The sequence below is a fragment of the Mobula hypostoma genome, chromosome 27 (genome assembly GCF_963921235.1).
Source record: "Mobula hypostoma chromosome 27, sMobHyp1.1, whole genome shotgun sequence".
In the NCBI taxonomy this organism is placed as follows: domain Eukaryota; kingdom Metazoa; phylum Chordata; class Chondrichthyes; order Myliobatiformes; family Myliobatidae; genus Mobula; species Mobula hypostoma.
Genome location: NC_086123.1, coordinates 1,359,008 through 1,372,661, shown reverse-complemented (window position 1 = coordinate 1,372,661; position 13,654 = coordinate 1,359,008). Strand labels below are relative to the sequence as shown.

At 40.4% G+C, this 13,654-nt stretch overlaps 1 protein-coding gene across 1 annotated transcript in view; it reads left to right on the top strand.

Moving 5' to 3' along the window:
• Positions 1-4,146, top strand: part of pxna (paxillin a) — a 166,437-nt gene extending 162,291 nt beyond the window's left edge. The window contains exon 12 of the mRNA XM_063034458.1: positions 2,338-4,146. Coding sequence (XP_062890528.1) covers positions 2,338-2,604 — 267 coding nt within the window. The 3' untranslated portion in view covers positions 2,605-4,146. The remainder of the gene's footprint in view (positions 1-2,337) is intronic.
• The last annotated feature ends 9,508 nt before the right edge of the window (positions 4,147-13,654 follow it).

Below are 13,654 nucleotides of genomic sequence, written 5' to 3'. Positions count from 1 at the left end.
TGTGTATCTTTGGACATTAAGCTCCCAGCCATAATCTTCTTTTAGCCATGATTCAGTGATGCCTACTACATCATACTTTCCAATCTGTAACTGTGCTGCAAGTTCATCTACCTTATTCCATATACTGCACACATTCAAATACAACACCTTCAGTCCTGAATTCACCTTTTTCGATTTTGTCGCACCATACTCAACCTTTTGATTCCTAACTTTGTCTGAAGTCTTACTAACGTCTGCCTCCACAACCTCTCCACTAACTGTCTGATACTCTGGTTCCCATGCCCCTGCAACTGTAGTTTACACCCCTCTGTGCAACAAACCTTCCTGCTAGGATATTAGTCTCCCTCCAGTTCAGGCGCAAGCCGAACCCTCTGTCCCACCTTCTCTGGAAGAGAGACCAATGATCCAAAAATCTATGCCCTCCTTCCTACACCAGGTTCTCAGACATATGTTGAATTATATAATCCTCCTAGTTCAGGCCTGACTAATACGTGGCACGGGTAGCAATCCTTAATCACAACTCTGGAAGTCCTGCCCTTTAACTTAGCACCTAATTCCCTAAATTCCCTATGCAGAAACTTGTCTCTCGTCCTACCGATGTCATTGGTATATGGACCATGACTTCTGGCTGTTCACCTTCCCACTTACAAATGTTGAGGACCTGATCCAAAATATCCTGGACCTTGGCACCCGGGAGGCAACATACCATGTGGGAATCTGGTTCTCACCCATAGAACCTCCTGTACGTTCCCCTAACTAGCAAATTCGCTATCACCATAGTGTGCCGCCTCTTCCCCCTTCCCATCTGAGTCAGAGGCGGACTCAGTGCCAGAGACCCCACCACTGTGACTTTCCTCTGTTAGGTCATTCCCCCTCCCCCCCCCCATTGTTGAGGGGTATGGCTGCAGAGGTACTTTACACTGGCTCCTTAATCCCTATTCCCCTTCCTAACTGCCATGCAGTTTCCTGTGTCCTGCACCTTAAGTGTTACTACCTTTCTATATGTTCTATCTATCACCCCTTCAGCGCCCCAAATGACTCAGTTCATCCAGTTCCAGCTCCAACTCCTTAATGCTCTAAGTAAGAACTTGAATTCAATTGTAAACAAGTGGAAATCTGATTGGATGAGGACTAACCAATAGGAAGGGATGGACGATGGGGTATAAATATCACCGGACTAGACATGTCCAGGCATCTTCTCTGATGAAGATGACAGAGTTTGTCATCGAAACATCAGTTGAAATCATTACCTGTACCCAGCTGGAAGCCTGAGAAGAATTTATTTGTCATATACACCAGAAAAAATACTAGATCTTAATTCATATCCTGTCCCCCAATATTTCTTCTAGTCAAGATGGTGCCTGTGTACAATGCTCACTTGGTCAACGTCTCCTGGATAGATTATAAAACCATATATTTTACTTATATTATATCTTTTACATTTGTTTTTCATCTTGGATGTGATTCTGGGACTGTTGGAGCCTATGATTTGTTGTCTGGGTGCTCCGGTGCTCTGCAGTCTCAGAAGGTACTGGAAGGCAGAGGCAGCATGTGGGAACCTCATGGCGGCCAGACTGCAAAATGATGTTCAACATCATTTTGCCAATTAAATCTTCTGTTGTTCGCCGATTACAGCAACAAGGGAAATTGAAACATCGATGCGAATGTGAAAACTTGGAGATCATTTGGGTATTTCAGCACTCTGCAGTCTCCGAGAGGAATCTGGGAGACAGAAACGCGTGCATGACATTCATGACAGGAAGGCTGTGGAATGGAGCACACGCCGTTGTCAGACTCCATTTCACTGATTAAAGCTTCCATTGTTCACTGATTAAAGCAACGAGGAGGATTGAAAGATTGAGGTGAATGCGGAGAGTGAGCGCCAGCTGCCTGTCTTTTGATGGTTCTGTACTGGAAAGGGTGGCTGTTGGGCCCAGAGAGTGTTCTCCATGTTTTCTGCATTTTGGATGTGGACTTGGACTGTAGACATTTATTTAGTTTTGTTTTATATTCTGTGTTTTTTGCCTGATCTTTCCTGTTTTTTTGTGCAGTGAGGAGGGATTTTGGGGTCGATGTGTTATTCCATTTCTGTTCATTTTTTGTGCAGAGAGGGGGGAATTGTTGGAGTTGATGATCATGCAGCCTTTCTTTCCTTTCTTTGTTTCATGGCTACCTGGAGAAGAATTTCAAGTTGTATACTTTGATAATAAATGAACCATTCTGTCATATATTTATTTACTATGTACATGATATTGCTGATGAACTGAGTGTATGTGTCTCTGATATTTATTTATAAAACTTTCTTTGTAAAATCTATATTTTCTATTTCACCTGCAGGAATGTTTCACACCATTCATAAACGGCAGCTTCTTTGAACATGAAGGTCAGCCATATTGCGAGATGCATTACCATGAGCGTCGCAACTCCCTGTGCTCTGGATGTCAAAAGCCTATCACAGGCCGCTGTATCACTGCTATGGGAAAGAAGTTCCATCCTGAGCATTTTGTCTGTGCCTTCTGCTTGAAACAGCTGAACAAGGGCACCTTCAAAGAGCAGAATGACAAGCCCTATTGTCACAACTGCTTCATCAAGCTGTTCTGTTAGATTCATCCCACCAGCCACCTCTTCAGGTCAATCATTCCTCTACTTCCACAAACTCATACTCAAGCACATGATCCTAATGGGAAGAGATCTCCATCTTTTAGGGGTAATGCAGATGTTGGACTAAAATTTTTTTTTAAATCTTTGTGCATCTCCTCTCTCTAACAGTGACTGAGAAAAGAAAAGATCCTCTAGATGAGATTCAAAGTACCATTTTCCCTCAGTGTCTACCCCACAACCTCAGGTGATTAACTTTCATCCATCTTTTGTAGGCTGCTGAGAAGCTATTAAAACAAATGTCTTGCATCCAAATCAGCAGTGAAAAATTACCATTAGTCTCTTTGATTATTTTTTTAGAATTGCATAGACCATTTTAACTTTACAAATGCCACCCCGAAGAGTAAATATATTATGAGGCGTTTTCCTTTGTTGAAGAAGTAAACTAAAAAGTGAATAAATAATTGTGGTTGAACAATTCCCTGAATGTCTTGGTAAAGTTAATTGCATCAGAACAATCCCCTAAAAGAACCCAACTGAACTAGCAACAAATCTACAGAGAACTATATAAAACAGATGTTGGTGCTGGAAAGCAGAAGTATTTTTTTGAGAAATGTCACTGTTGCACACCAGTGTCTCCTTGATGTCAGTAAAGCCTTTGACTGTAACTGAAGCAATAATATTTCTCAGCGATGGTCACAATCGCACTTCCTATGTTGGAATGCAGGGGAGTTTCCTTCTGTAGATGTATTTGATAGAACTTTTACAGTACTGTACCTTTTTAATCCTCTAGTTTCAGTTACCTGAAGAGTTCATAATTCTGAACTTCCTTGTTGGAGCTTTGTGATTTTAAAATCATGACAACCACTTTTTGTAAGCCACACATCACATGTGTAGGTGATGCTAGTAATTTTTGTGCTTTCTTACAATATTAATGACTAATTCTTACATGGAAATTTAAAGGACTCTTAGATGGGACACTGCCTATTCTTTTATAGCACAAGAATGGTTTTAATCTTTTGGGCATGTCCTAACATGATGCCTGTGAACAGAAATTTTTTCAATTGTGAGCCTGCTGTATTTTTATCAACTTTCTTCATTGCCTAATTTGCCAATAATTTATCTTTTTATGAAATGTCTTAATTCCTGCTGTTAAGCTTTTTTGGGGGTCTTCCCACCTAATGTGTTGTAATATTTTGTCTGTCATCCTACGAGTAATTCAGTTTTTTAAAAAACGCAGTGGTAACAGCCAAGGTTGGAAGCTTTCTTGTGCCATTTTAACTGGTCACGCTCTGATAAATTGAAGCCTCACTAGTGTTTACAATGCATTGAATTCAGTCTGCCATTAAACCAAAGGGAATCACTCAAGAATGAGAGAAATTGTTTTAAGGAAGTAATCTTGATTCCTTTCTCTGATCAGTAATAATCAGCTGTGTTTGACTACATCTTTGTACATCTTTTAATCATGGCTTATACAATCTCATATATAGTCTCATGACTTTTTGCCAATAAAAGCGCTTTTCACTTTATTTTTATTGGTTGGTTTTTATTTGAACTATCCAGATCAGCCTGGTGATTTTTCCATGTGCTGATTTTGACATTAACCTGCTTAATAGACCATTTTCTTTTTGTAATTGATTTAACCAGACAAAGTAATTTGGGTTCTTGTGCAAGGTGTTAAAATTTGAAGAGTTAAAGAAAATATGAGAAATTTTGAGACTAACCTTGAGAAAATAAAGAAAAGCAGAGTTCAGTAATTTTGAAAAATGCACAGTAATTTTGAAGAAGACAATGCAAAGAAGCCAACTATCAACAAATGAATACGTTTCAAATACAGTGAATTCTGGTTAACTGGGGCACATTGGAACCAGTATGTTTTGGACCAGTTAGCTGAAGTTCCATGAAAGTTGTTAAATGGCATAACAAAGACCAAACTACTGTTTAACTGAGTAACAAATAATGTATTTAAATGAATACAGAATAAATTAGAACACTACTAATACTACTACAGTTTTATAAAACTGTGTTTTAGTTCTAATAGTTATTGACAGAAGAATTAATCGCTCCAGTATTCTTTTGACTGTAAAAGAACAAAATCAGTGCAGATAACCTATTGCAGATACCTTCATTGCCTTCCTGCATAAGGTCAAAATAAAACACAAAATTATCAAAAATCATTACTTTTTGAATCTGCGCCTCTTGGCCCAAATGGATAACATAACACAAGCACACGCAACTGAAGCTATTTAAAAATTGTTTGCTCCATTATGTCTATGGCCATTTCTGGCATAAACAAGCCTGAATGCCTGAAACCACAATGAGCAAAACACTTCTGAATTGCCTTACAACTCATTTCTCACCAACTGTAACAAAAATCATTGCTTTTTGAATATAAGCACACACAATTGACACGATTTAAAAACTGATTGCTTTAAACAAGGTGTAGTGTCATAACAGCTTCGCAAGTGCCCTTGACTCACACTAGTTAGAAACTTTCTGACAACTGTTTCCTGCCCAATTCAGCGGAGAAAGTGCAGAGCAAGTAGACAGTAAGATGCAAGGTTGTGATGAGGTTGATTGTAAGGTCAAGAGTCCACCTATTGTACTAAACGTCATGAACTAGGAGTCTTAAAACAGTGGGGTGGTACTGATTCAGGAATTTAATTTGAAATCAGTCACTTAAATTCCTTCAGTCATGCCTATTTGTAGCCAAATGTAACAACGTATTTTATACTTGGGAATCAAAGTGGAAAATGAATGAGTTATGAGCAGCACACATCAAAGTTGCTGGTGAACGCAGCAGGCCAGGCAGCATCTATAGGAAGAGGCGCAGTCGACGTTTCAGGCCGAGACCGTCGGCCTGAAACGTCGACTGCGCCTCTTCCTATAGATGCTGCCTGGCCTGCTGCGTTCACCAGCAACTTTGATGTGTGTTGCTTGAATTTCCAGCATCTGCAGAATTCCTGTTGTTTGAGTTATGAGCAGGTTAACTTCATGGTTGCCGGGATTTCAAAATGGAAAAGAAGGTGACAAGTGAACCAAGAGGACAGAAGAATCACCTTCACCAGAGAGCTGCCATAGTTCCTGCACAAATCTAGATGGGTACTAAATGTTGATCTTGCCGGCAATGCTCAAAGATGAATATTAAAAACAGAAATTCCAGAGTATGGGATAAGTGGACAAACATAGTTTTTCACATGGAGTATGGGTACGAAGCACACTAGGATTGGTTTCTTTGTAACAGTGGGAAGTTGTAGCTGGAATATATAAAATTATGGGAGATCCAGGTAGGGTCAAACTACAAAAAATCTATTTCACTTTGTGGAGAAGTCAATAACTATGGAGGTGAAGTTGAAATTAGTTGTTAGAAGGATTACAGTGGGATTAAAATCAAAACTGGTTTCACTCAATGTGCGGAGGGTGTCTAGAATTCTTTGCTTGAAATGGTAGTAATTGCAGAAATTCTTAACACATTTAATAAGTACCAGGAGGAGCTTTGAGATGTAAGCCACTGGGGTTGCAACCAAAGCCTGAGTAGTGGTGGGAACGTAAAGCACGGATGCATTAGGATAAATGGCAGTCCTCCTGTCCCTAACTGGCGTAATTTCACATGGATATGTCAAAGGTAAGAAACGATAACTGGTGACATTAATTGTGCAAGTTTTCAATGTTAAGAGAATCAGCATTTTCATCGCTCCTTCAGAATGAATAACAATTAAGAAATAATGAATCATCCATTGGATGATATGGTAGTTTAATTCATTGTTAACATAAATAGAATCATTAACAAAGTACTGATAAGAGTTGAATCATAAAAAAGCAGGTCATTATCTGGAGGTGAAAGAAGGTTGGAGGGTATGTGTGTAAATGTTTAAGCATGGCAAATGTGTGTATTATAATTTTTTTCCAAATCTCTAATTTGGCATTTAATGATTAAGTAATTATTTTCCAATTCATAACACCTTGCACTTAAGTATATTAAACTTTATCTTGCCTGCTTTTGTATTTCTTATTTGCTGATTATTTTACCACCAACCACAAAATTATAAGGCTGTATAAATGTGTGCCAGAAATTTCTACAGGTTTTTGTAATTTTTGTGCAAAAGAACAATTTAACAAAAATATCACGAAGGCAATATAAATTTTCCACCTATGGTATTCTCCGGGTTTTGCATGTAGTGAAGTTTCCAGGAGCTATGAAAAATTTGAGGATAATAAGAAGATAAGATGGTTTCAGGGGTTATTTTGACACTACTGTTTTATAAATAATTTCAAACTGCTAATAACTCAGCTGCCTTGGGGTATCATACTTCAGAATGGTTGAAACTGTAAAGATCTGAAGTGTTTGAAATACTTTGTAATAAAAGGTCTTCCCCAATGTTTGAAAATTTGAATATTTAAAATACTTCCTGTATCTAATAAACTGGATACTGAGTGTATGTGTGATTGTGGTCTTCTGCTGCTGTAGCGAATCCACTTCAAAGTTCAATGTGTTGTGTATTCAGCCATGCTCTTCTGCACACCATTGTTGTAACATATGGTTATTTGAGTTACTGTCACCTTCCTGTTAGCTTGAACCAGACTGGCCATTCTCTGAATGCTCTCATTAACAAGGCATTTTTGCAAACAGAACTGCTGCTCATTGGATTTTTTTTTTTGTTTTTCACATCATTCATCTAAAGATTGTTGTGTGTGAAAATCTCAGGAGATCAGTAGTTTCTGAGAAAGTCAAACCATTCTGTCTGGCACCAATAATCATTCCATGGTCAAAGTCACTTAGATTACATTTCTTCCCCGTTCTCAACTGAACCTCTTGACCATGTCTGCATGGTTTTATGCATTGAGTTGCTGCCACATGATTCACTCACAGATCTGATATTTGCATTAATAAGCAGGTGTACCTAATTTAGTGTACAAAAATAATTCATGAATGCAGTATCCAGCGTTATCATGGCAAATCTAATCCAATACGTGTAATTAATTTCATGTGCTTTCTATGTTATCGTTTTGGCGAGGAGATGTCCCCATGTTTGGGGAAAAATTCTATAGAAAATCAATGGTCTTTGTAATTATCATATTTTAAAGATGATTAAGTTGCTTGTTCAAATGTTTCCAAGCTGCACAGTGCATCTCAGTAGTATACTTTCAAGAACAAATCATTTTGGGGATGGGAAGATGTACATGGTGAGCAGCAGTATGCACATTAGGCTAATTTTACAGATTTTGATAACAATTATAGCCAGAACAAATAAGTTTTGAAGCCAGGAGAATATCAAAAAGCATTTTCTGAAGTTGAAATTGAGATACAAACTTCAAAGGCTCTCCTGAACAGTTTTGTGACTGAACAAAATCACTGGAGATCCATAAGTCTTCATTTTTCACGACAAGCAGGCATGATGAACTGGCAGAGCAAACTCGATGGGCCAAATAGCCTAATTCTGCTCCTATATCTACGGTCTTATGGTGTTTGGGAGAAGCTAATTAACACAAATATTCTAAAATCTTTTGACGACTGACAGCCACGCACCCAAAATTAAAGTTGTCAGGGCTGTCTGAGTACACAAATATTATGAGTGCATGGATATGATAAGCACACAAAAACTATTGATTACCTATACCTGTCATCATGTTGATATGCTAATTGACAACATTAGGTTACACTCAAGTCACAATTGTGCAAATAGCCATGTTGCCTGGTTTGATGCAAGCCAATTAACACAATCCCATTATTTTGCTCTTGCATATGCAATCCCTTAGTCTGTGGAGCAGCCTGTGCTTTTAACTTCAATTTTAAAAAAAACGCTGTAGACTAATCAACTAATTTACAACAAGAACTGAAGCCTGGTTTTTGTTTGAATTAATATTTTCTATATACACAACTCCAGAATACTCCCTAACAAACAGTAACATGTATGGAAGAACTGAGATGAGAATGAAATTATAGCTAAAGGTTAAATAGCTTGTGAATTTGTCAGTGAGACACAAATCGTCTCTGTTGTTTTCCCCTTCACTACAACATGTCATATTTAATATTGGTTTATGATTGTAAATAATGCTTCATTGTTGTCATACATTAAAGATTGACTACCCAGAATATAAGAGCATAGTGGTATAGTACAATTCTATAAAACTTTGGTTAGATCAAACAGAGTATTGTATGCTTCTGGTTGCCACACAATGTTGTTCGTCCATCGTTGGCGTCGATGAGGACCTCGACACCATTATGATGGTGTCGAGACTAGCGCGTGATTTGGATTTAAGTGAGGGAGAGTTGCACAGCGTCAGCCTCACTCTCTCTTCCCAATTCCCATCTGGATCCAGTGGCAAGACAGAGACTAGACGGCTGGAGATGGGACTAGGCGCAGTGGATGACCAGGACGTCTTTTGTGTCTTGTCGAGCTCTACACGTTCCACAATGCTTGCAGAGACCGCCTTCTTGACCATTGCCACACAATAAGAAGGACATGATTGCATTGGAGAAGGTACAGAGGAGATTTATTGGGTTGGAATGGAGATTTGTTGGGTTGGAACATCTCACTTAGGAGGAAAGGCTGCATAGATTGGATTTATTTTCCTTGGAGCAGTTGAGGTTAAGAGTGGACTTAATAGAGGTACTTGTATACAACATTTTTAGGATCGCAAAGTACATAGTGAGAAATCTTTTCCTATAACGGAGATATGACATTAAGGTGAAGCGCAAGAGGGTTAGAAGAGATCAGAGGAAATGTTCTTCCTCCAAGAGAGTGGTTGCAGTCTGGAATGCATTGCCTGAGAACCTTGTGGAGGCAAAAACTTGTAACATGCAAGAAATATCTGGACAAGCATTTGTATCACCATAACATAGAAGGCTACCAACCAAATTTTGGTAACTGGGATTATTAAAAGAAGTTAGCATGGATATAGTGAGCTGAGAGGTTTATTTCTGTGCTGTAAACTCTATGATTCTGCAACATTGGATAACTCCGTCTAGGATGCAAAAATTGTGAGTAGAAAAGTCCAGAAGCATCTTTGGAAGAATGCCATAAAGAGGGATGCTGTCTGACACTTTCACTTATAACTTGTTTGAATTACTAGCTGTCTGCAGTATTTCAGAGACTGATTGAAGGAGATGCTTAGACATGGGTTTTGAAGTGCTCTTCGGCAAAATTTTCAAATGTAGATACTAAACCTAATTTGAAATATTAAAAGCAAGGTATAGTCCTTCCCAATTCAAATAATACATCTGGTAGTGATTTGTGTCATAGAGTCATAGAAAAGTACAGCATAGAAACAGGCCCTTTGGCCCATCTAGTCCATGCCAAAAGCATTTAAACTGCCTACTCCCATTGACCTGCAGCGGGCCCATAGCCCTCCATGTACCCATCCAGATTTCTCTTAACCATTGAAATCGAGCTCACATGCACCATTTGTGCTGGCAGCTCATTCCACCTGGTCACAGAAGGATGTACATACTCTGCATAGATAGCACCCATGGTCAGGATTGAAGCCAGGTCTCCGATACTCTGAGGCAGCAGCTTTCCTAGCCATGCCACAATGCTGCCCTTAATGCTTTCACTCCTCACAGCTGGAGGAAATGACAATTTCTGCAGAGAAAAAGCAGCTACTGGTCAGAAATGACAGAGGAGGGGATAGGTTAGTCAAGTGCTTTTTTGACAAAACACATGTATTTGAGTTGATTATTTGGATTTTTTTTCCTATTTGCTTTCATCATGCAAGGAAAGAAATAACATTTATGCTCCTGGTAATATCGGTTTGCAAAAAATAATATTTTGCTTTATTGCTGTTATCCCCTAAATTGTAACGCATGATTAACAGTTTCCTGGGCTGCAGCAACGTGTGTGTAAAGTGGGTGCCAGTGAACAAAGCCACAGTTGGAGATTATTTGCTCTTTCATTCAATAAAGCAGCTTTCTTGACAGCTTGAATCACTTGCTATTTCCAGCATTTTAGGGACTGAATGAAAGAAATCTGGGAAATGAAAATTGAAATATTGCAGATGCTGGAGATCTGAAACAAATTTTAAAATGGTTAAAAAATCAGATTGGTTGCGTCTGTCGGAAGAAAGTCAATGTTAACTTTTCTGCTTGAAGATCCTTCATTGGAGCCTTACCGTGGTAATCATCAAGTCAAATTTGACTCGGGTACCCATCCCTAGTAACTCTGATACTGTACCCTCCTGACTTTTTCTACTGTCTCCTTCCAGATCTCATCTATGAGACCAGCCTCCTGCACTTTTTCTGCTGGGTTTCGACCTAAACATGGAAAACTTCTAACATCCCCCCCCCCCCCGCCACCATAGATGCTGCCTGACCCACTGACTTCCTCCAGCAGAAAAGAAACTAACATGGATAGAAGATTAACTGACTGGCAGGAGGCACAGAGAGGGCAAAGAAACGGAATTAATAGCTTTGTGGTCAAGCTTCAGATGATGCAAAGATTGATGGGGGGGTCAGGTAGTGTTGAGGAAGCAGAATGAGTTAGACAGATTAGGAAAATGAGCAGTGTCAGATAGCATAGAGTATAGGGAAATGTATGGTCATGCTCTTTGATAGAGGGAATAAAGGCACAGACTATTTTCTAAACAGGAGCAAGTTGAGAAATCAAGGGTGCAAAGGAACTTGGGGGTCCTCATGGAGAATTCCCTAAAGATGAACTTACAGATCGAGTCAGTTGTAAGGAAGCAAATGCAATGTTTGCATTCGTTTTGAGAGGGCTAATGTACAAAAGCAAGGGTGTAATGCTGAGGCTTTATAAAGCAATTGGTCTGATCGCACTTGGAGAATTGTGAGCAGTTTTGGGCCCCTTGTCTCAGAAAAGATGTGCTGGCATTGGAGAGGGTCACAAGCAATGTTCCCTCTAATTATTCTTACTGCTGTGTGGACCAACCATTGCTCTGAGCAGGAAATTTTTACACAGCATGAATACTGAGCAGCATTTTATATTAACATGATATAAAGGAAAATTCCATCTGCTCATTAACAAATGCTATGCACATGGGAGCATTTCGGTTACTGTGTGGCCATGCACCCGCGCAGCTTAGAGGGAACAGTGATCATGAGAGTGATCCTGGGAATAGAAAGGTCAGCATATGAAGTGCATTTGATGGCTTTGGACCTGTACTCACTGCAGTTTAGAAAAATGAAGGGGCATCTCATTGAAACCTAATAAATATTGAAAGGCCTAAATAGAGTGAACATGGAGAGGATGTTTCCAATTGGGGGAGGAATTTCTTTAGCCTGAGTGTGGTGAATCTGTGGAATTTATTGCCACAGAGAGGTGTGGAAGTCAAGTCATTGGGTATATTTAAAGGAGATGTTGATAATTCTTGATTAGTAAGGGTGTCAAAGGTTACATGGAGAAGGCAAGAGAGTGGGGTTGTGAGGGATAATAAATCAGCTATGATAAAATGGCAGAGCAGATTTGATGGGCCAAATAGCCAAATTCTGCTCCAATATCTCACAGTCTTAATGGGGAGGTTGATGTGAGATGCCCTGGAAATGGGACACATGGTTATAATTGCACCGTGTTTTGTCTCGTTGTGGAGGGGGTGACCACATCATCCATGCCAAGCAAACAAACTGGTAGAGAACACTGGTCTGCCAGGAGAGAAATGGACCTGGCTTTTTAGGCTGAGGCTCTTCAACCGAACTTAAATATATAGGGGAGGTAGCCAGTGTAAAGGGGTGAGGGTAATCAGTGAAACCAGAGCTGGCAAGCAATAGATGATTGCAGGTGAAGAGGGGGTGATAAGCAGATAGTGGAAGGAAGAGTGGAAATAGTTAGAAGGCTGGGAGGTGACAAGTGGAGGCCGCAGAGCACGGAATCTGATAGGAAAAGATGGACCGGAATAAGGGAGGTGGGTGGTCAAATGAGAACAGGAGGGATAGGGGATCCAGTGTGAGGAGTGTGTGGATGATTGGCAGATGGAGAGGATGGAGAGGGTGGAGGGGGAAGAATAAATGATGTGGGCTGGGTGGGTGTAGGAGGAACTGGGTAGATCAGAACAAAAGGTGAAATGTTCACATTATCAGGTTGTGGACTACCTAGATGGAATACAGGGTGCTTCTTCTCTGGCAGTAGAGGAGGCTGAGGACAGGCAGGTTGGTGTGGGAATGTTTAGATTAGATTATGAGAACACTCAGTCCTTGTTTATTGTCATTTAGAAATGCATGTATGCATTAAGAAATGATACAATGTTTCTCCAGAGTGATATCACAGAAAAACAGGACAAATCAAAGACTAACACTGACAGAACCACATAATTATAACATATAGTTACAGCAGTGCAAAGCAATACCATAATTTGATAAAGAACAGACCATGGGCACAGTTTTAAAAAAATCTCAAAGTCCCGAGTCCCCAATAGCAAGCGACAAAGGGAGAAACTCCCCGCCATAAACCTCCAGTCACTGACGACTGCCGATGCATTGGAAGCAGCCGACCACAGCCGACACTGAGTCCGTCCGTCGGAAAACTTCGAGCCTCCGAACAGCTCCTCCAATACAGCCTCCCGAGCGCCATCCTCTGCCGAGCGCCTTCGACCTCACCCAGCCGCCGAAACAAGCAAAGCCGAGGATTCGGGGCCTTCTCCTTGAGAGATTCCGCACCCCACAGTAACAGCGGCAGCGAAGCGGGCATTTCAGAAGTTTCTCCAGGTGTTCCTCCGTACTCTCACATCTGTCTCCATCAAATCAGAATTGTGCACGGTCCCCTACTTGACAAATAACAGACATCACCACCGAAATGGCCGCATGCGCTGCATCGCACCGCCATCTTCTCCTCCAGTTGAATGGGGAGGGAAATATAAATGGCTAGCAACTGGGAGCTCCAGACACGCATGCTGGACGGACTGCAATCTACGCTTGGTCTACCCACTGTAGAGAAGACCACATCCAGACCACTGAGTACATTAAACACAGATTGAGGGGATGTGTGTCAGTCTCTGCCTCACCTGGTGGGAGGTGCATGGATACATGTTACATGGGAAAGGGAATGTGGGGTTGGAGGTGGGATGGGGAAGGATGACTGAACCAGGGCGCCATGAACAGAGTGGTCTT